At 44.6% G+C, this 21,589-nt stretch overlaps 1 protein-coding gene across 1 annotated transcript in view; it reads left to right on the top strand.

Moving 5' to 3' along the window:
* Nucleotides 1-20,423, top strand: part of LOC119170026 (E3 ubiquitin-protein ligase RNF14) — a 40,544-nt gene extending 20,121 nt beyond the window's left edge. Inside the window, exons 6-9 of the mRNA XM_037421042.2 lie at nt 3,096-3,322; nt 9,269-9,497; nt 14,801-14,973; nt 19,645-20,423. Of these exons, the coding sequence (XP_037276939.1) occupies nt 3,096-3,322; nt 9,269-9,497; nt 14,801-14,973; nt 19,645-19,842 (827 nt within the window). The 3' untranslated portion in view covers nt 19,843-20,423. The remainder of the gene's footprint in view (nt 1-3,095; nt 3,323-9,268; nt 9,498-14,800; nt 14,974-19,644) is intronic.
* Nucleotides 20,424-21,589: the final 1,166 nt, after the last annotated feature.

The raw sequence follows: 21,589 nt of genomic DNA, 5'->3' as shown, positions 1-21,589 counted from the left end.
TTAAGCTGCACGTCATTCAGGAAAAGTTACTCTGGTCTGAAATTAAGAGAATACCCAACCTCAAACAAAAGCTTGCAGACTTTCATAAGCAACTTGTTCGTATATTGGCTTTGTCAAGGTAGCCGTATGCAATGGAGGGGTATCCAAAAGTGATAGCAAAGCCAGTAACACAGCCTCTCAGAAGGTGAAGTACTAGAAGAATAAATTTTCATCTCCTTGAAAAAGAATTGTGTCTGTCTCTCCTTTTTTTATTTTTTTTCTAATCGTGAAAATAGGGTCGTGCTACAATTTCATTGTTAAAATGTGGCAGCAATTTATTCATGAGCATATTTATTATAAGCTCGCAAAATTTAGTACTCATTAAATTAGTGTAAATACTCTACTTGAAAACATCAAGCTAAGCCAAATAAATGCCTTTTTTGTTTTTTTCCTGCCCATTGTAAATATACTTCATTTAGTATTTTCAAGCAACATATTTGGGCGCACGTGGCATGCTAGCATTTCATTTTTGGGGGCACTTCTGATAAGTTGAACTCCTGATAAGATGAACAGATGATGATCAAGGTCCTTTCGAGCTCGTCATTCGGTAAAGCGCTCTCCATATGCAGCGTGGCCTCACATATGTGACGCTAGCTAAAGGCATGGCACTGCCAACGCAAAAGTAGTTTTCTTGTTTCGTTTTCGGTTTGGAGGGAGGGGGAGGACACATCCGCGCATGTGCCCGCGGCGGCAAGAACAGTGGCAATGCCGGTGAGCGCTGCCGCCGCTTCGCCCTTCGCCGGCAGCGGGACACCTACAGAAGATACACGCTCATGCCAAAATGACAAAATCCTAGGCTAAATCTCTAGCTTGTTTGGGGCAAAAATTTGTTTTATCAAGGATGTCTCCCGCTGTTACTTTGTGACACAGAGGTCGCAAATACATGTGCCTCCATGGAGTAACAGTTGGGAATAGAAAAACCATTATATCGATGAATTCGTTACATGGAGGTTCGTTATAAGCAGAGTTATCCTTACTGCAAGGCAAGTTAGTTGTTATGAATGCATAATAACTTATCTTTAGTGCACACTCACACATGGACGAAAAGAGGGAACGACACCAGCTCTGCTATCAACTGAAGGCTTTATTTAGAAAAGGAAAGTACACATATCAATGGTATCACCCGCTGCCCATGCACACCATCATAGTTTCAAAGTCCGGGGCTACTGCGCCAGATCTGCTGTACTCAATATCTCCTTTATGGTGCATTCAGACGACGGATCGAATCCCGATGTGGCGGGACGGACGGCGCGTCACGTGACCTCACATCAGTGATTCCCCTCGTCCGCGACTCGTCCGTGCGGCTCGCGGACGGATGAACCCAACTTGTTTCTCACATCGGGATTCTGGCGGGGGAGAGCCGGTACTTCAGCGGAATAGCTTGGGGACGGTGGCAACCAGTACACTTTTCGTCTGCTCGCGGCATGTCCTCCATGGCTCGCGGACAGCTGCATGACTGGTCGACATCATCTACGCTTGAGCATTGTTTACTTAGTTTCCGGAGACTTTGTTCTCAGGTGATTAAATATGCAGAAATCACTTTTGGTGGTTCGGGAAATGTCGCCGCCACCGCTTAACACGCGAGATTTTCAGCCGTCATGGTGGTGAAATATTCCAACTTCTGCAACCGGCGACTTGCCGCTTCTAAAAGAAAAAAAAAAGGCGGGAGACACGTTTAAAAGTTCTACAAGTGGAGAATAATGTAGTTGAAAGAATATCCTGCTAGCAACTCCCTTTTCTCCTGAAAGAATAACACTACTCGTTCATTTGTCACAACACGACAGACATCGCAGCCAAGCTTCGCTTCTTGCGGGCATCCATGTTGAATACTCTCAAACCGGTCTGCTGCCAGCGGGCGCAGGTGAGCGCCGAATCTGCTGTCGAGGGTAATCCGGCTGTTTTCCCCTAGGACACCGTTCGTCGTGTGGATGCGCCTGCAGGCGGACCATCCGCGGATTAGCTGTCCGCGTCCACGACAAATCCGGATTCGGTCCGTCGTCTGAATGCACCATTAGCAGCGACGCTTTTTTTTCCAAGATAGTCATTGACGGCTAGCTGATACAAGATGATTGCCTAATGTGGATGTGAAATGCCTCCACGACCTTTTATACAGTGCTTTTCAAATACAGTCGTTTGTTTAGGCACCATTATCACTCTGCACGGGAGATCACGGAGGCATTTCACATTCACATTAGGCAATTGTCTTGTATCAGCCTGCTGTCAATGATTATATTGGAAAAAAAAAAGTGTCGCTGCTGAAGGAGATATTGAGTACAGTTGATATGGTGCGATAGCCCTGGACTTGGAAACTATGATGGTGTGCATGGGCAGCGGGTGATAGCATTGATATGTGTACTTTCCTTTTCTGAATAAAGCCTTCAGTTGTCAGTAGCGCTGTTGTCATTCCCTCTCTCTGTCAGTGTGTCAGTGTGCGCCGAAAATAAGTTATTATGCCAACTTCTTTGCCAATCCACGGTCTGAGCCTTGCATCGGCTTACAAAGGCTTGGAAGAAGCATGTGCATAAAATAGTCGTTTTACTAACTTGTTTCGTGTTCAGGCCTATAGAGGTACATACTGTAGCCTAAATTACCGTATTTACCCGATTACAACGCGTCACCGATTCCAACGCGCATCTGACTTACCCGACCCAAAAAGATAAATATCCCATGGGTAGGAGGCAGCACCTGAAACTAACGCTAACTCATAAGGTATACTTCTCCGGAAAAAAGGTGTGCGCTGGAATTGGGTAAGTACGGTAAGTGCATAAGCATTAGTACATTTTCTTGTGAGTGGAGAATCATGGGCCTGATTTCTGAATGGCAGTATGGTGAAATTGAAACAACAAAGCCCTTGTTGATAGATTCAGGTGCATGGTAAAGTTCTCAAGGCGGCTAGTATTAATTAAATTCCCCCGCTGTGGCACACCCTATATATACACTTAGGTTTTGGTATATAAAACTTCAAATTTTGTTGCCATTTTTATTGTAGTGATGCTCATAATCTGCCACGTGTGATGGTCTAATGCGAACCCAAACCGATTCTTACTCTCCTGTAGAGTACAACAGTCAAGAAAAGCGGCGGCTATTTGACCTGCAGTGGTTGACGTGCCAAGTGTGCCTGACGTCCAAACAGGGCTGCGACTTTGAGCTGATGATTGGCTGCGACCACCCATTCTGCCGAGACTGCCTCCGCGAGCACTTTCGCATACAAATTGAGAGTGGCTGTGCAAGCCAGCTCCGTTGTCCACAGGAGAAGTGCACAACTCAGGTGTTGCCCACGCAGGTACTGAACATTTTGTCTCTCTTTTAGTTCGTAAAGTATAATCTCATTGATACAGCTACAGTCGATGCGAATTTTGCCATGACACCAATTTTAAGATTGCTTCGAATGGACTACATTATATAAAACACTGTGATTCGGTGTTATATGAATAGTTTCCCCAGCCACCAACAATAATATGACTGTGCAATTAACCGTTGCATGCGAGTGGTGCAATGCGCCTTATTTGTGGGAGGAAGACCCGTTCACACTTGACCTCGAAAAAAGCGAATGCGGCAAAACTCACCGAAACTTTCCCCGCTTCGCTTCCGGAAAACCTTGCCGTGAGGTTGATGCGAAAAAATCAGTGGAGACCAACTTTGCCGCCACATGATAGCAGGTCGCCTTTCTGCTATGGTTTCAGCTACACTGGCTGCACTAGCAATCAAACCACATGATGCAAGCAACCAGCTTTACATTCAACATGGCGGCAAAGGCGTCGGCGGGCATAGTTAGACTAACCTAGAACTCTAGGCATGGTCGGCGGTGGCTCGCGTCCACGTAATCGCGAACTGCTCGTGCAGCATGACCAAGCTCATGGCCTTGAAAAGGATGCACTCATCAAGAGCCTGGTTTGAATTACAATCGTTGGGAACACTGGAAGTAGAAGAGATACAGCAGCAGTGAGTCGGCATGCCCTAACGTGTCTCGCTTTTTTCTGCCAGCTGAATCTGTCGTTGCCGGTGCGTCTACTCATGTCGATTTTTCTGGCATATCTCCTGAAATAATGTTTATAGAAGTGTAAGCTGTTTCTTTTCACTGTTTTGCATGCATAACTAGAACTTGGTTCAGATTTTAACGCTCAGGAATGAATTCTCAAGCGGCGGCTGCGGAATGTATACGAAGAGCAAAATGAATGTGAACATTTCCGAGGGGTGCGGACGTGGTTTTGCAGCCACTCGAGCATTTTCACTTGAATTGTCTGGCATGAATTCTCTAGAATCGATTTTTTTCGTGTGGACAGCGCGGCAAGGTTTTCCGGCTGCTTATTTAAGCAAAAATGCAGGTGAATTTCCAGTTAGTTTTGCTGCTTTCGCGCTCTTTGATGCCAAGTGTGTAAGTGCCTTATAGCGCCAGTAGCATGAGTGAGGAAACCGGCACTTTATTGAGTGGCAGTGAAAGCGGGAAAGTTCAGAACATCATGGAATTTTTTTTTCAGCGAGAAGTAAGCAACTTCAATGAAGTTCTTGTTCATCTTCATGATCAGCTTTAACTCGTTTTTGGTTCATACGATTATACAAATTAGGGATGATATGAATATTTTGCGTGCTCCCTACAAATTCGTATTCATCGACATTCTACTGTAATACTAATGTGTTAACTGCAGGAAGGGGAAGATGGAAACTCGCAATGAAAAAAATTCGAAAAGAAGGGTTGTGTAGAGCCGACGTTTCGACTAGCGAACTTGCGTTTCCCAAGGCTAGAACAGAAATACATTTAAACCTCATTATAACAAAGTTGCATCTGACATGAAAGTAACTTCGTTATATCCTGAAATTCGTTTTAAAGGCTTATTCCTGACACTGTTACCTATTGCTCGACCATTCTTCATTTACTTCTTTATAACCAATATTTCGTTATATCTGGTTCTGTTCTAGCCTTGAGGAACACAATTCCGCTTTTTGAAACGTAGGCTCTACGCAACCCGTGCTGACAGATTTTTTTGCCTAATGTGTTAACAGTACTAGTAACTGCTAAGAAAGTGTCAGGAGATATTGGTAGATATGAAAATATTGTAAATTATTGTGCTAGAGACAGGCTTGCCATTTGTCACATAGGTAGGAATGAGTAATATTGAATAGCCAGAGAAAGTACCTAAAATGAAAAGCATAATGCACCTTTCGTGCCTTGGCACTCTGCGACGGAGGCATTCAAGGTGCTACATCGTAGGTTGTTTACTGCTGCTTAACATAGCAGTACTTAAAATTAGTCTTGATACTTTGTTGTCATTATGCCTGATATTTCAATTGTAATATTTAAATGTATCGTCTAGCCATTTGTGCTTTATTCCATGTTTATCGCAACATGAGAAAAGCTCACGTCCATAAGTGGCATTGCTGTCAAGTGAAGCAAGCCATGGCGTCCTTCATTGAATAGCGACACACTTGAGTTTTTTTTGCACACACAAGTTTGTGAGTGAGCAGGCATGGTTTTGAGGGTTCCCTATTTGCGATGTATTCAACCTTGTAGACATGTCCACTTCGGAGAAGCACATTCAGTAAGTTGAAAGAGCAATGAGCTGGGACATTATCGCACTCTTGACTGCATTGACTGACTCTGACCGCATGACAAAAAGAGTGGACAAAATTTACGTTTGGAAGACACTTAAACTTGGCAAGTCTGAACATCCGTGTGAATGAGTTCAGGTGTGTGAAAATGATGCAGGAAACACGTAGCGACCTTCCAGGTACGTAGGCGGACGTCCGCGTTAAACCACATTCAAAGGCTAACTTGATTATAGTTCATGCATGGCCTGCGAGATACTGCGTCAGTGCACAGCATTGATTGCCGTGAAATGAATTTCGTCCCTCTCATTTGTGTCGAGAGTTCTGAAAGCTTTGCGACGTTAAAATGATATTGCAGGAGGTGGACAGTAAAGAGGGGCGCGCTGCTCGCTGATTTCTAGCCAATCAGCAGAGGCCAAAGTGGACCGTCCACACGGTAAAGACATTGAGAATCGTGCTCGAGGATTATTATCTTTACCACGGCTGCTGGATCAAAAACAAGGTGCTCCTGTTGTGTGCCGCCAAAGCGGCCGGACGAGCTTAGTTCACCTCGCGCCACTCTGGCGCCACCACTCCTGCCATGAGAAACGCTTTCACACGCATTGCTACGTGCGACAGTAGGCCATAAATAATGCGTTTTGTAATTGCCCAATACCGGTTCGATTCTGAATCGTTATTAGGAGTACCTATTACACCACATATTTGAACAGATTTCCCTAGGAGGGCCAATCTTTCGTCGAGTATAGGCCTCGGTACTCTCGACGAATGCTGCCATTTGACTCACCTGAAATGAAAAGGGTCACTGATTCCGTTCATGGGGGGACAATAACCTGATAGATTCCAAGGGCTGACGTGTTGGCCCACCAAGAAACGCACCGCAAAAGCATGCATAATTTAAATGTAGGTCTTTTTAAGGCACCAACAACGCCCGTATTGTTCCAAAGACCGAGTTAAAGTCAGGAGTTTACAACACAAACAAAATAAGTATTCTCAGTAAAGGCATCACACAAACTTGCACAATCGGCAGGTATCAATTACAACTCAAAAAATCCCTAAGAGGGTATCTAAAATAACGGCAACAAACTTACGGCGCTACAATTTTTTATAAACTGCACAGGAACACTTAGCGGCCTTAGCTGCCTTGAGTATTCACCACGCTTGTGTACTTCACACTATTCTTCGAATGTGTTTCAAATATTTTTTTGAAGGAAACACTGAAACGAACTCCAGTGCTGGTCGTCGTCCTGGCGACAATCTTCAACAAAGTACTCCAGCGGCGTCGTAACACGGTTCTTCAACATAGACTGACTGCACTTTAAGCGGGGTCGTAACTCGGTTCTTCAACATAGACTAACTGCACTACACGACTCACTCAAACTGCTTGAACATCACAATTCCTTGCTCGAGTTCACCACCTGTCCTACCCTTCGTCAGCTCTAGTTTGGATCCTTTCCAGTTTCGCGAACATTCCAAGTAATTGTACGGCGCATAGCACGCATACCACACTAACAGCCAGGTGAAAGGGTTTGTCTCACCGGTTCGTTTGCGGAGACTGCCGCCCCCAAAAGAGGCCCCACTCCTATGTCTCGAATTCTCCAGATCTGTGCTGGTTGGCTGTCCCGTGTGTAGATAGTAAGGGCACGCCCTTGGTGTATTTTGTTAATGCCTGTTTTCTTATTTCGTTGCGCGTGCCCATGAAAAGAATGTTTGGTCGGGGGATTTGATGCTTTCGTCTGGAGGCGATGGTGCGCATCTAATTCAGCGTTTGTTTGTGACAAAAATAAGTGCTCTGTTCCAAACAATACGCTTCTCGACACTATAGATCGCAGGGGAATACGTTGTACTTCAAAGTAGAGTCCTTTTTTTCACGTTCGAGCTGCTCAGTGGCACACTACAGCTTCATGGCGTTACACCACTAAAAAATCGTCTCCCACACATGTGCGCACAAAGGAATCATTCTCGAGCAAAGGAAACATGAGGAAAGCTACCCCCCACACAAGATTGCACAAAAAAAAAAAGCACGAGAAAGTACACAAAAAGGCACACGAACACGCACAAATCTTCAGGCAACCACCTAAACAGGCCCACCTAAACTAAAGGAAACGCTCTATCGCTCTATGGAACAACCTACCAGAATATATTGTATCCACCCCGCCACCCTCATTTCTAAATGCTCTGTCACAATTTTTGTTGAAATGAAAGATGCCAATTTCTGTCTGCATTTCTGTTTGTGTTTTACTTTTCCTTGATTGCCTCATGTTCCCGAGAATGTGTACACACTGTATAAGCTGAGCATGCTTACTTGTTTTGTTATCGGTATTCATACCCTGTATCAATTTCAAGTTTTATGTCTCCTCCCCCCTACTGTAATGCCCAAACTGGGCGCTGTAGGTACTCGAATAAATAAATAAATAAATAAAACCACGTTGAAAAACAAAGTGTCATCCGCTTTGATGAGTGGAGTGTCAGAGTCCTCACCATGATTGCGGCCGAAACTGTTAACTCTGCCAAGACCAGCTCACCAATTGACCGCAACGCGAGGCAACAGGCCGCACCTTTTTTTTTTTATCCAGCAGCCGTGTCACTACTGTGATATCATACCACTTCCTGCCGATACAGTCGCATAGTCACTGTCACTCTCACCTATTGCTGTTTTGAGCGTATAACTAAGTCTCACATAGACTGAACAGTTCTAATTGATAAGAATGTTCCTTGGTAATTTCACCATTCTGCTTTACCGCAGTAAGACTGAAAACTGTGGCTGGCAAGCTGTCCAGTACACTGAAGTAGTGGGTACCATAAAAGTTGGTTGTCAGTTGGAGTCGTGAACCATTTTTTTAAGTAATCATCAAATGATCTCAGTATCGGAGCTTATTGTCTCATGAATTGATTACTGCCAAAGTTTATCAAATCTGATAGGAACAAGTAGAATTACAGGGATTTGTCACGAGCTTTAAAGAAGTACTTTCTCTTTGTTCTCATCCTGGTGAGCACACTGGAACCTATAGTAGGGAGGGTAGCAAACCAGATATTTGCTTTCCGGTTAACCTCCCTGCCTTTCTTCATACCATATTTCCCTCCCTCTCTATAGCAGGGACGGATGGCACAGAGGAAAAAGATCACTTCGGCACACACCATGACCTTGAGTGCTTTTTATGAAATGTGGTTGCTCTCTGCTGTTATGTCTCACTTCGTCGGCATCCCGTGGCAAGAAGCGCATCTGATCCAAGCACCACATTTGATTTATGTTGGCTATGGGCCAATACTAGCTTGCTGCCTACTGTATGACGTAAAGCAGTGGGTACTGGCAGCCCCGAAGAAAGCGAGGACGGCCTCTGTATAAAAATAGGGCTCCCTGGAAAATGGAAACTACGCACTCTACTTGTAAGCTCCCCTTGGTGCATACGACTTCAAGATTTGGCTGATGTTTGTAGCAGTGTCTGTTATCTACAGAATTTTTCTCGCCGAAGAGCTCCCCTTGGTGCATACGACTTCAAGATTTGGCTGATGTTTGTAGCAGTGTCTGTTATCCACAGAATTTTTCTCGCCGAACCCAAGATGTGGGTGATGACCCCTTTAACGTCTTGTTTTCTTTCTTCTTTTTTCATTGTTTAGCAGTGCTTGATATTCTGTCTCGGAGGAGCTTGAAGCATTCTCTCAGACTCTCGCTCCTTGTTACATGCAGGTGAAAGCACTGGTTGGTGATGCTCTTGGTTCACGCTATGAGGAGAGCCTGCTCAGTGCCTACCTGGACTCCCAGGAGGACCTGACCTACTGCCCCCGACTACAGTGCCAGCGGCCGGTGGTGTTGGACCCAGGTCTATCCATGGCACAGTGTGCCAACTGTTACTTTGTTTTCTGCCTCTACTGCCGTATGGTCTATCACGGGGTCCAGCCATGCCGGCTAAAACCTGGTTCGTCTTTCAAATCCAGCTCGCCGCGGATGTGTTCTAATACTTGCCGTATAACCGCATGAACTGTTGTTTGAACGGCAGCCTTCTTGTGTCGTATTCAATAGCAAAGCCAGTGAGGGAGCTTGCTTGCATGAATATGAAGCAGAGTTCAAATCAAATTTATTACCTTTCATTTTTTTCTTGGGGGGGGGGGGGGGGAGAAAGGTGCTGTTTCAGCATGCAGCTAAGTGCATTAGCACCATGGTTGCCTCTCTTTTTATTTTAGTAGGAAATTATGCAGTAGCCCTCCTATACCAGCTCAAGGATGTACAAACTTATGTTACAGCATGTTGTATCAAGCAATACCAACAGTTGACTGATCTAGACACATTTTTTTTTTTTCGTTATACAAATGGAAGTTTAAAATTGCATGGTAAAAGTAAATTAAACTCAACAAAAGAAAAGAAACCCGAACATGCCATTGAAAAGAGGGGCATAAGACGACGTGCTACTGGCCATGTGCTGTTTGTTGCGCGCCCCTTCATCATGAACCAAAAAACTTGGACAACTTTTCATTGTACTGAGCTGAATTAACATATGCATTACCAGAGTAGAACAGTTCATTGTGTATTTTATAAAAAGGGGCACTGAATAATCAATTCAAGGTGTCCATCTTTTATATATATATATATATATATATATATATATTTATTCTTCGACTGCTCTGTTTAAGATATTACGCAACTTTTCAGGAAGGCGCTGCTGCGCTAGTCTTTCAGTGTATAAAAATTGCCAAAGGGCAGGTGGGCAGACATGCCTGTCTGCGTTCCTTTGGCTGATCTGACACACGAAAGAAAGAAACTGCCCGCCCTAAAGAACATGCAGAGAAACATTATGAATAACTGCAGCGACATAGTTTGAGTTGAAGAGGAATTCTACGCTGAAGTATATATGTACAGTCAAATATTGCAATAATGAAGTCCGCTACAATGAATAATTTTCGATACTCCGTCAGCTCCTCATAAAAGCTATGTGAAATATGTTTCGTAACAACGAATAGTACTTTTTCGAAATACTTCCGCTGCCATGAAGTTTTCGCGAGTACTGCCATCTAAGGAAAAGGGTTGTCGCGAAATTCCACTACCAATTTGGCCATTTCTCGTTGGCTCATGACATCCGAAGCGCGCGACTGCATCGCAACACCCATGTGTTGATCGGAGACATGTTTTCTGCAGCCGCATGCGCATTATAGTTAATTTCTCGTCATTAGATGCTCGAAGACAGGTCGCCTAACCACCATGCTGCTGCCGGTACGTTGGATGCACACGTGGGCAGTGGCAGAATCATTCAAGAACTCCGGCCATGTTTTTGACGTCGTGCTCAAAGCAAAACTACCGCTCGTCCTCACTAGCCCAGCGATCGTGAATGGCATCCACAGCGTTATGATGGTGCATGCCAAGCGAACGTGCACCTAGTCCAAGCGTAACTACATTCTGCCACAACCACTGCGAACACAAATGTGGTTGTGGGGATCACGGGCAGTCATGAAAGTACATGCGCAAACTCTAGCCAACAGTGCTTGCCGCAACGCTGCGTACAAAACCGCATCGATGTGAACAAGGATAGCAACACGCAGTTCTGAAGGCACGCGCACGGCCAGCTTGAAAACAATGCCCACAGATTGAAAACGTAACTGCGAACGTGCACCTAGTCCAAGCATAACTACATTCTGTCACAACCACTGCGAACACAAATGCGGTCGTGGGGATCACGGGCGGCCATGAAAGTACATGCGCAAACTCTACCCAGTACTGTATGTCGCAACGCTGCGGGCAAAACTGCGTCGATGCGAACAAGGATAGCAACAACGCATTTCTGAAGGCACGCACATTGCCAGCTTGAAAACAGTGTCCACAGATTGGAAACTGCTGTTTGCCGCAACAGCTGCGCAGAAAACTGCGGCCGCTATCGTCGTGTGTATCGACAGGGAAATATGCTGCGGAGGTGCACAGCTAACACAGCTGCAGGTTGAAGGCAATAAAGCCATAAAATGGCAGGAAGCGTTACGGCTTTCCCTTCGTTCACTATGGCCACGGTGGTGCAGAGCTTCGTCACTTTCAATAGCAGTTCTCAGTTGGCCTCTAGCAAAGCTTTGGCTAGATCATTCGCGGCGGTGCGTGATCGCCACGTTAAAAGGGTCCTCTGAACATTGTATTTTCTTGTTATAACCCTCCCATGTGTATAACTCACACCCCCCGACTGCAAATGATGGAAGAAAGAACAAAATTACACCATCTCCCACAAATGGGAAACATGTGTGAGTGCGAAGCAGCGCGGACATGGTGAATGGCACCCACACAAACTCATCTACATTCCCTTGAGCAGGCACACCACCTCTGCCTGACTAACGCTGGCGGTCACCATCGCTTGGTATCGGTGGCCGCTGCTGTGAACGCTGCCAGTGCTCATGACCATGGCACTGCTAAACAGACGGTCCCTCAACGCACACACCAGATACATCGAACAGTATGCCATGCTAACCGAAGGTGATGCGCTCCATCTCACGGAAACGTTTAAAGCCGCAAGACTGACGATCAATGGCTATGATCAAAGCATACTTGCTTCGTCTCACGGAAATGTGCAAGAAGTTCTGATGGGGAGCGTAGGAAAGGGGGATGCACATGCACAGTGGAGGTGCGGACACTGCACTACTGAGAAAGCGTTTCGTTGCCTTCCTGCCTTCGTCGACGACTTGGGAGAGGGAGGGGGATGCGACGGAAACGTGCAATAAGGGAGGTCACACCGCACACAGGTTTGAACTCCTCCCTAAGCTGCTCAGTATCTAAAATGTACCTCCATATTGATGCAAAGCCCGCCTACCTCGCATTACTGCGAAGTCAACTTGCACATCGATATTCTCATATAACCTAGACGCCGAGTTTAGCTTTAAATTTTTTGCATATTTTGATCATGTTATATGCGAGAAAATACGTTCACTTGGAGTGCAGCCAGGTATGTCCAAGTTGGGGGAGAGTTCAATGCATGCACTTGCCAGGATCAAAGGACAAGTTATGATCATACCAGATCTTACCAAATTGTGTGGCCCGTAGATAAAATTTTGCTACAACAAAATTCTGCTACAATGAATTTTCTTGTGTGACCCGTCAATTTCGTTGTAGCGGGATTTGATTGTAGTTCGAAAATAAGCCATCCAACCTAGAGTGGAAATAGCGACGAGAAAGATACGGAAGTTACATGTGTAGCTACCTTAAAGATTAGAAAGTCCATGCAGGATATGCTGTGGGGAAAAGCAGCTGTCGACAATGGAATAACTGTTGATATTTAAGGACAGAGGAGAATTTACTTGGAATAAAATAGCTACGTTTTAAACTCAATGCCTTAAGATGGCAACATTCCCAGCGAGTTGGGAAAATGCCACCATATAACTGTGGGAACCTGTCTCTATTGCCCGGGCTTTGTCGCCGTTCTCATTTCCTGACATGACTTTCCCCTCCTCTGCAGTTTATCAGTGCGGGGGGAGCGAGAGTGAAGTTGACCCGTCTCACCCGGATGTCAACTGTGGCGCTGCACTCGAGTGAGAGTCGGTTCTCTTCTTTGGGGCTCACTGGGACTCGTCAATCGTTCTTTGCGCCCGCAGCGAATGCTTACCTTTCGTTGCCCCTTTTGAACACTAGGCTAAAGAGCAGGGCGGTGTCCTCTCACGTGGTCGTAGACCCGCACCTCTAGAAGCCAACGCGAACAGAGTTTGCCCTCGCTCGAGCAATTAGGCCCTGCGGTCACAGATCCTGAGAGCATGCAGCAGTCGCGAGGGCCCGTTTCTCTCAATCCCTTTTGCACACGGAGACGTGCTCATTGCACTTTTTGTGTTGCACTTTTCGCCCCTGGCGTGGGTAAGCCTCGTTTGCTTTCCCGCTGCCTTTTTGCAATAGGTGCTGTGCTGTGTTTTTTGTGTTGCTGCAGGCAATTAAGTGTTGCGACTTGTTTGAGAGCAGGAGCGTGTACTTGCCACGCTGCGCTAAGTGCCTCGGCTGTCTGAACGCGCATGTGCAGCGGCGTTAGCCACGCGAGGCGACGGTGAACGCAATCCTTTGGCTCGCAAAGACCAAGCCCACACTAGTTACACTACAATACTAATACATAAGAAAGGAGACATTAAAGAAACATAGGCCCATCTATAGAAATATAGGTCTTTTGGTGATATACAAAATATTTACTAAAGTAATCTCAAACAGAATAAACGAAATACTTGCTTTCAACCAACCAAAAAACAAGCTGGGTTCTGAAAAGGCAGAATGTCACCTACTGTACAGTAGGTGACATTCCTGTAATAAACTGGGTAATGGGAAAAGATGCTGAATACAACAAACCTCGTTACTTTAGCCTTAATTTGACTACAAGAAGGCACTTGACTCAGTAGAAATATTTGCAGTTCTAAAAGCATTAAATTGACAAGGAGTACCTAAATCCTATCTCAATACATTAGCTGACGTCTATGAAGACTCCACTGCTATGTTAATGCTTGTTCTATGTTAACGCACAAAAAAAGTGATACTATATCCCCAATGTTGTTCACTGCATGCTTCGAAGCAGTGTATAAACAGCTAGACTGGGCGCAAACAGGAATCAAAGTTGACTGAGAATAAACAACCTACGATTTGTGCACAACGGTGTATGTGCCGTTCTGGATTACGCTGGCATGCAGCCACCATGTGCTGACAATCCACCAAAAATATAGCCAACTGTTAAAAAATATGTGAAATGAATTCTATCTCTCAGAACAGTTGTTTTTTCCTAGTGACATTTTGATGTTTTCATCAGTTTGTCCAATTTTTATTGGGTATTTCTTTAAGGCCTTTCGAATTGGTAGTTTTCTACAAAAAAAAAAATTTTACTTTAGTGCTACAATTTGTAGTGTTTGCTCATTTCTGGTACTTGGTAGTCATCAAGCACTGAAAAAACTAAAGCATTAAAAGTAATTCAATGATGACTTACGAATCCTTAGACAGAAAAAGTAGGCAAATCCATGTATTTTATTATTACTCATTATTTGCATTATTTACTAAGCTGAGAGACCTTAATGCCACTTTTTTTTTTATTCCCCTAGTAACATTATTGTCAAACTCAGTGACATAAAAATAATGAACAGGATGTTAATAAACAAAGGATGAGGACATGCACGGGTTCTGTGCACCTTTTCTCGTCCTTCGTTTAGTAGTGCGCTGTTCCATTAAAAAAGGACTTCAACCAACTTGGTTAATTTACTATCTTGTTTCAATAAAAATAAGCATGACTGCTAATTACAGGTGAGCAGCGGGCTATCCGAGATGAATACCTGTCGGCAACTCCAGCGGGGAAACAAGCAATGGAGAAGCGATATGGGAAACGCACACTGCAACTCCTGGTGGATGAATCACTCACCCAGGACTGGATGCAGGAGAACAGCAAGAAGTGCCCACACTGCAGCATTTCTATTGAGGTCTGCAAACTCTTGTTTCTGTTGCTTTTCTTTACTTGTCGTAAGACGGTGCACAATATAGGCAGATGAGGGCAGTGGCAGTCCCTCTGTCAAATTGAATGGTCATAATGGTTCATTTTTAAAGCTTGAAATTACTATTCATACCAATGTAACTTTGACGTATCATTGTATATGTAGGCAAAGGCGCGTTTTGTTACCTGTCAGGCTGACTTTTATTCCTCAAAGATTGTTGTCGTGGCTTTGTCTCAGAACTGAATCGCTATATATGCCTTATATAAGTAGTATAGGCAGCATTTTGTCTTGTTGTTTCCTTTCCCTGTAGGCTGGACTGTATGTTAAAATATCGTGCATTTTCTTGCTTGCTGGAAGATTTTGTAGTTTTGTGAAAATTATTATTTAATTATATGTATCTCCATAAATTAAATGTGTTTTTTTGTACCAGTGATTGGGGGGTGTACCAGTATTCCTTCTTAAGTGTGCATTTTACTTGAAACAATTCAATTTTGAGTGACTTAAACCAGTTGATCTACCGTATATACTCGTGTAAGGGCCGCACTTTTTTTTCGAAAATTTTGCTAGGTGCGGCCCTTACACGAATCAGGCCGATTTAGTACAGGCAGTACAGGCCAAAGGTCTGTACTGTTTATGCAACAGTAGCAGAGTGCAAGAGTCACAAATGACATGCCAGAAATGTTTTTATTCGGATTCCATTTCGCTGTCCTCGTTCTCGGAGGAGCTCGCCTCGGCGTCCGCGTCTTCCCAGAGACGGTCATCTTCGGTGCCGTTCATGGAGTTCGAAATTCCCGTTACCTTGAAGCTTTTAGCAACTACTTCTACTGACATGGCACGCCACGCATTCAAAATCCATTCACACACCTGTTGGAGCGACGCCCGCTTCAGCCGTCCTGTAGGGGTCTTCTCGTGGACGCCTCCAGCCATCCATTCAGAGTAACATCGGCGAAATTCCACTTTGAATGGTCTGTTGACGCATACGTCGAGCGGCTGCAGCACACTCGTCAGGCCACCGGGAATGACGGCCAAGTCCGTACGAGTTGCGGCAACTCGGTTCTTGACGCGGTCGGTCAAGTGGCCCCTAAAGCTGTCCAAAACAAGGAGGGCTTTCCGTTGTAACAGCCCTCCAGGTCTGTTTGCCCAGACGGTCTTAATCCAGTCAACGACCAGTTCCTCGGACATCCAGCCCTTCTCTTGCGCACGTACGACGATTCCCTGAGGGAACTTCTCTTTTGGGAGAGTCTTCCTTTTAAATACGACGTACGGCGGAAGCCTCCTGCCGTCTGCCGTGATGCACAACATCACAGTGCACCTTTGGCGTTCTGCACCAGTCGTGCGCACAGACACACTTTTCGCACCTTTTAAATCCACTGTGGTGCTTTCCGGTGCATCGAACCACACAGGTGTCTGGTCCGCATTCCCAATTTGGGACAGGTCGTATTCATGCTCCCTCCTGAGAGCATTCACGAAGCGATGAAACTTAATGACGTGGTCTTCGTACTCGCGCGGCAGTTTTTGGCAAATCGTCGTTCGGCGCCGAATAGAAAGCTGGTTACGGTTCATAAACCGCGTAGCCCAGCCCCGACTTGCCTTGAATTGTGCCGGGGGTATTTCCATGTGGCGAGCGATGCTGAGGGCTTTGACGCGTATCATGTCAGTCGATACGGCGTAGCCGTCCCTTCGTGTGTCGACGACGTAGTTGACGAGCTCGCTTTCGAGTTGCGGGTACTTGCACTTTTTCCCGCGAAACGCCTTTCGGCTCCTGTTAGTAGCGGCGAGGGCATCTTTCTGATTCATCCAGTAACGCACGCGCTTCTCATCGACGTCGTACTTTCGTCCAGCTTCCCGCTTCCCGTGCTCCTCGGCATAGTCAATCACTTGCAGCTTAAATGCTGCAGTGAATGATCTCAGATGCCGGCCCATCGTCCGTCACGTGCGCTGGCTTCTGCAGGGTTCACTACAACCAACAAAGTGACACCGACGACACCGATCTGAAGTCGCGCTGCCAACGTATCGACACGATGCTAGGAACGATGCCAACAAAGAGGCCGCACAAGGCAAATATGGCGGCGCGCTGTCAACAGCGTGGTCGGCGCGTCGGCGGAAGTAGAATAAAAGCGGAAAAGCGTGCAGCGCCATCTGGCTGTAAATGAACTAACTACACTTTTCTGGCGGGACATTTTGAACTTTTGTTTTTTTTTTTTTTTCGAAATATCCGCTTTCAAAGTTGGGGTGCGGCCCTTACACGAGGGCGGCCCTTACACGAGTATATACGGTAAACAAAGTCTATGCCATGTTGCCAACTTCGTTATCAACTTGCAAGACCTCACTGTTTTGCACCCTTGTTCACTTATAACAGTAGACTCACAGTAAACGGACATCTGTTAAACAAAACTGCTGCTTGAATGGAACAAGTGCTTTTGGCAGGATTGGTTTTGTGCTTTTATTCTCCTCCCTCATTCATCTCTCAGTAAATGGAACTCCTGCTAAATAGAAGATATTTTCCAGGTCCCTTCAGGTTCCATTAAATTAGAGTCTACTGTACTTCTGAAGCCATTGTATGTTCACATTGCAGGCTTGCTCACAATTTCGTGCTTGTTGCTGCTCGTTTAAAAGTTGGTCAGACGACTTGCATTTGGGACGCGTTTCTTTATGACACTGCTGACTGCATGGTCATTAACATTGCACAAACGTCATCGCAATTGATTACAAGTCATAGAAAAGGTTTGTTTCTACTGTGTTTCACGAGATCGTGGCTCGTTGCTTCACAACTCGAGCTCCTAGCGTTGCCAGAGAATCAGTGCTCTAGGAGTGTGCCTCTTGCATGGATTGTCCTCCTAATGAAGTTCTTGGCTGACTGTCCTTATTCAACGTCACTTAAGATGCTTCATTCAACTTGTTGCCCTAACATCTGCTAATCGCCCCGCCCCGCCGGTCTAGTGGCTAAGGTACTCGGCTGCTGACCCGCAGGTCGCGGAATCAAATCCCGGCTGCGGCGGCTGCATTTCCGATGGAGGCGAAATGTTGTAGGCCCGTGTGCTCAGATTTGGGTGCACGTTAAAGAACCCCAGGTGGCCAAAATGTTTGAAGCCCTCTACTACGGCGTCTCTCATAATCATATGGTGGTTTTGGGACGTTAAACCCCACATATCATCAACATTTGCTAATCCATTATATTTTGGGCTGTGAGAGAGGTATTGTTGAAAAAGATGTCAAAACGAGGAGGCAAAGGCAGGGAGGCTAGCCAGGGGTGCTCTGCTATAGTATTATGTTAGCACCGTCTTGAGCAGCTGATACAATGACATTTTTACTTAAGGAGATACTGCAAAACTTTTTCAGCGTAGTCGAAAAATGCTGCGGATAGGGAGTCAAGGCTCCTGAAAATGTGTGCGCTATGCATTATAGTGCAATATGTGGCCTAAATTTTACAATAAATTCTCAAAGTGATCTGGAAATCGTTCCCTCAAATGATGCCAAATATACCCAAATTCACGGCCACTGCCTGATTTGAGTATCGCGGACTGCGTCGTTACTGCGGCCACCAAGAGAAACTGCCACATGCACAACTATGCGCTTTGAAAAAAACAAATACTCAAGGCCATGATGTGCCTGCAAAATCTCCTTCCCCCTCCTTTCTGCCATCTTTCCCTAATTAGCTGGGGAGAGAAACAGGAAAGAAAGCAGTTCAGCGTGTGAAAAATCTCTGCAACTTGGCTCATACATGATGTATTCTAAAAAATTTTGCAGCGGTTGATTTGTGATGCAATAAAAATGTTTAAAGGCCATTCTATGGTTACTTAGAAAAGTGTTGCAGGGCGGCTTTTCGACTTGACCCGTTGATCTAGGCATTCCTTGCAGCAGTAGAGTGTAACGTGGTGCCAATTATTTGGCGATAGCGTACTCGATTCCTGCACTCGCCAACTTCTTTCTCTTTGTCAAGAAATGACAAATGTATGTAAAGAGCTGTTCTGTGTGGTAAGCTCATTACCACTTTCTGTGAAGGCTATGATATATGTTACATTTGGCTCACTGAAGGCACATACCTTATTTTGTTGTCCGCTCTGCCCTGTTGTTTTCGCAGTCAATCACATTCTACGTCTATAGAGTCCCCTGACCCTCAGCGTGCAGGCTATGCGTGCTCCATTGAGTGGGACAATACATCACTAGCATTAGCGATGGTGTAAATGTGCCTTGAGTGTTCATATAATGTATGGTAACGTCTGCTTCACTATAATTGATACTATGTCAAACCTTAACGTAGTAGGTTTTATCCAAAGACTGGAAATTCGCTTCAGACCTGCGGCAAGTCAATTTTTCATCCACTTCAATTCTTTGCCATTTATGTCATAATTACTATACTGCAGTTAAAACATGCAAGTAATGTTGTCCCTATATGTTTCTTAGCTTTATTGTTCGTTGGTTTTATTAGGCTGTGTTTAAAGAAAGGAGCCCTCGATAACCCCCCCCCCCCCTTCCCCGATTTAAGTCAAACATGACATCCTATGTTTTGTCGTAGCTGGAGGATGTCTGGTCAAAACAATATGTGAACAGCGAAATGTCATCTCCATTTCATTATATCTGACGATTTATCATAATGTTGAATTGCTTGTGTGCGAGTAAAGCACTAATACTAATTATTCTTCAATGCTGGGTCTGCAGAAGCAGGACGGATGCAACAAGATGACCTGCTGGCGCTGCGGAACATACTTCTGCTGGATCTGTATGAAGGCCCTCAGATCATCCGGCAACCCATACCAGCATTTCAGTGACCCCAGTTCAGGCTGCTTCAACAAGCTGTTTGAAGGAGCAGAGGAGATTGTTGAAGAGGATGACCATGAGTTTGGGGAGTTTTTGTGAATGTTTGCTACGTCTGCTGTTCCTGTTAAAGACAGTGTAAATTTATTTTTTTTACTTTAACTTTTTTTTACTTAGAAGCATTTACTGCATGCCCACATGACTGTTATAATGAATCAATTTATTTCCCACTTTGCAAATTAAATTTCAGTAAACATGTATCTGCAAGAAGGCCCTTCGACATAAGCCCTAAAATAAAATTTTTTCCTCCACTGCTTGCATATTGATTTCAATAAGAAGTAAATTTCTCAGGGTTGCTGTGTGTGCTTATGTGTCTGTATTTCAATTATGACAGGGGATGGGGGGACATATATATCAGTTTGTTCCCACAAGTGCCTGGTTCTTTATTTTCATTTTGCACTAAAACCTCGGCACACATACGTCCGTGCACTGTCACTGTTGAAAATGTGTAGAAAGTGTTCACATTTTTTTCTGTGTGCAGTTTTGCTCTCCTATGCACTACTTTCACTATGATGTCATTGGTGAGTGGGTCTTGATTACCAGCAGCCTTGCTTTCTACTGGCTTTGCAGCAATATGGTGGACTGTATGATGGTGTACTCTATTAAAGGCCAATGCGACGCAACAGCTCTAGTGATTTTGCAGTCCCCTGGACTAGATGTACAACTTTCATACAAGGTTTGTATATAAGAATGCACAATTATTTCTCGCCCTCCTCAGTATCATTCGTCCTCTGCTTTTGTTCCTTGTCTTCCTCTCTCTGTATACACCGGCACACCATAACAGGAACCTGTGGCTCATTGCAGAAGTTCCTGTGTTTCTGTGAATAAATATCTTTTTCTTTCCCGGAACAGATGTTAAGGCTGGCAGACTTCACTTTCTGGTTTCTCTCATATGTGAAGCGCTACTCCTTTTTGAGTGCAATAAACAGTCAACACTTGAGCAGGTGTTGTCAAAGTTCATTTTGTCATGCAAACTGGTGTTGGGAACCTCAGTTCAGCAGTGCTATCCATGTTTCTTTGTGATTGGTATACCTTGCCAAGCTCCTTTTGTGTCAAGAAAGGAAGGAAGAAACGGGAGAGACAGGAAAGGCAGAGATGTTGTCACCGCTATGCTACAGCAAACGAGGCGGATGTTAAGGGAAAATGCAAAGACTTAAAGCAATGAGAAATCTTTGAGCAGGAAGTGACAATATTTCTGACAGCAGCAAGGGCAAGTTGCTAAAGTGGCTCCACCGGCATTTCCTCTTTGCCTAATACTAATCGTATCAGTATTGCAGAAGTAATAATTAATAATATCAGGTAATTTGGATTCATTTTCCTCTCAAGTTTCCCTTGGTGGGAGACAATGAATTTAAACAAAATTCCACTGTTTCAAACAAAAGTAAAATCGTTTCTGGCAACAGTACCATAAACAAAGCAGTTTGCTTTTGTGTCTTTCGCATGCTGTAGGGCCTGAATGAGCATCAACTGTGTCCCTTTTGACAAAATTAAGTCTTTAAACCTAGAAAAAAAGCATCTTGCTTGTATGTGTAGAGTACCCGGATTAAGTCCTCATGCATATGGTAACCTGCTATTTATCCTTTATCCTTTTATTTTGTTTATATATTATATTATTATTATATTATTACTTTATTTATATTTTATTTATATATTTATTCTTTTATCTGGTAAAAGTATTACTTGACATAGTTCTTGGCTTCCTCTGAAGTTTTCCTAACCGAAAAGATGGCCCTCTTTGAGGTCAGTGGACAACGTTTTTTGGCATAGAATACTTAAGTTGGATACCTTG

This window comes from Rhipicephalus microplus, chromosome 2, assembly GCF_043290135.1.
Source record: "Rhipicephalus microplus isolate Deutch F79 chromosome 2, USDA_Rmic, whole genome shotgun sequence".
In the NCBI taxonomy this organism is placed as follows: domain Eukaryota; kingdom Metazoa; phylum Arthropoda; class Arachnida; order Ixodida; family Ixodidae; genus Rhipicephalus; species Rhipicephalus microplus.
Note: the sequence above shows the minus strand (reverse complement) of the source record. Positions and strands in the feature narration are given on the sequence as shown.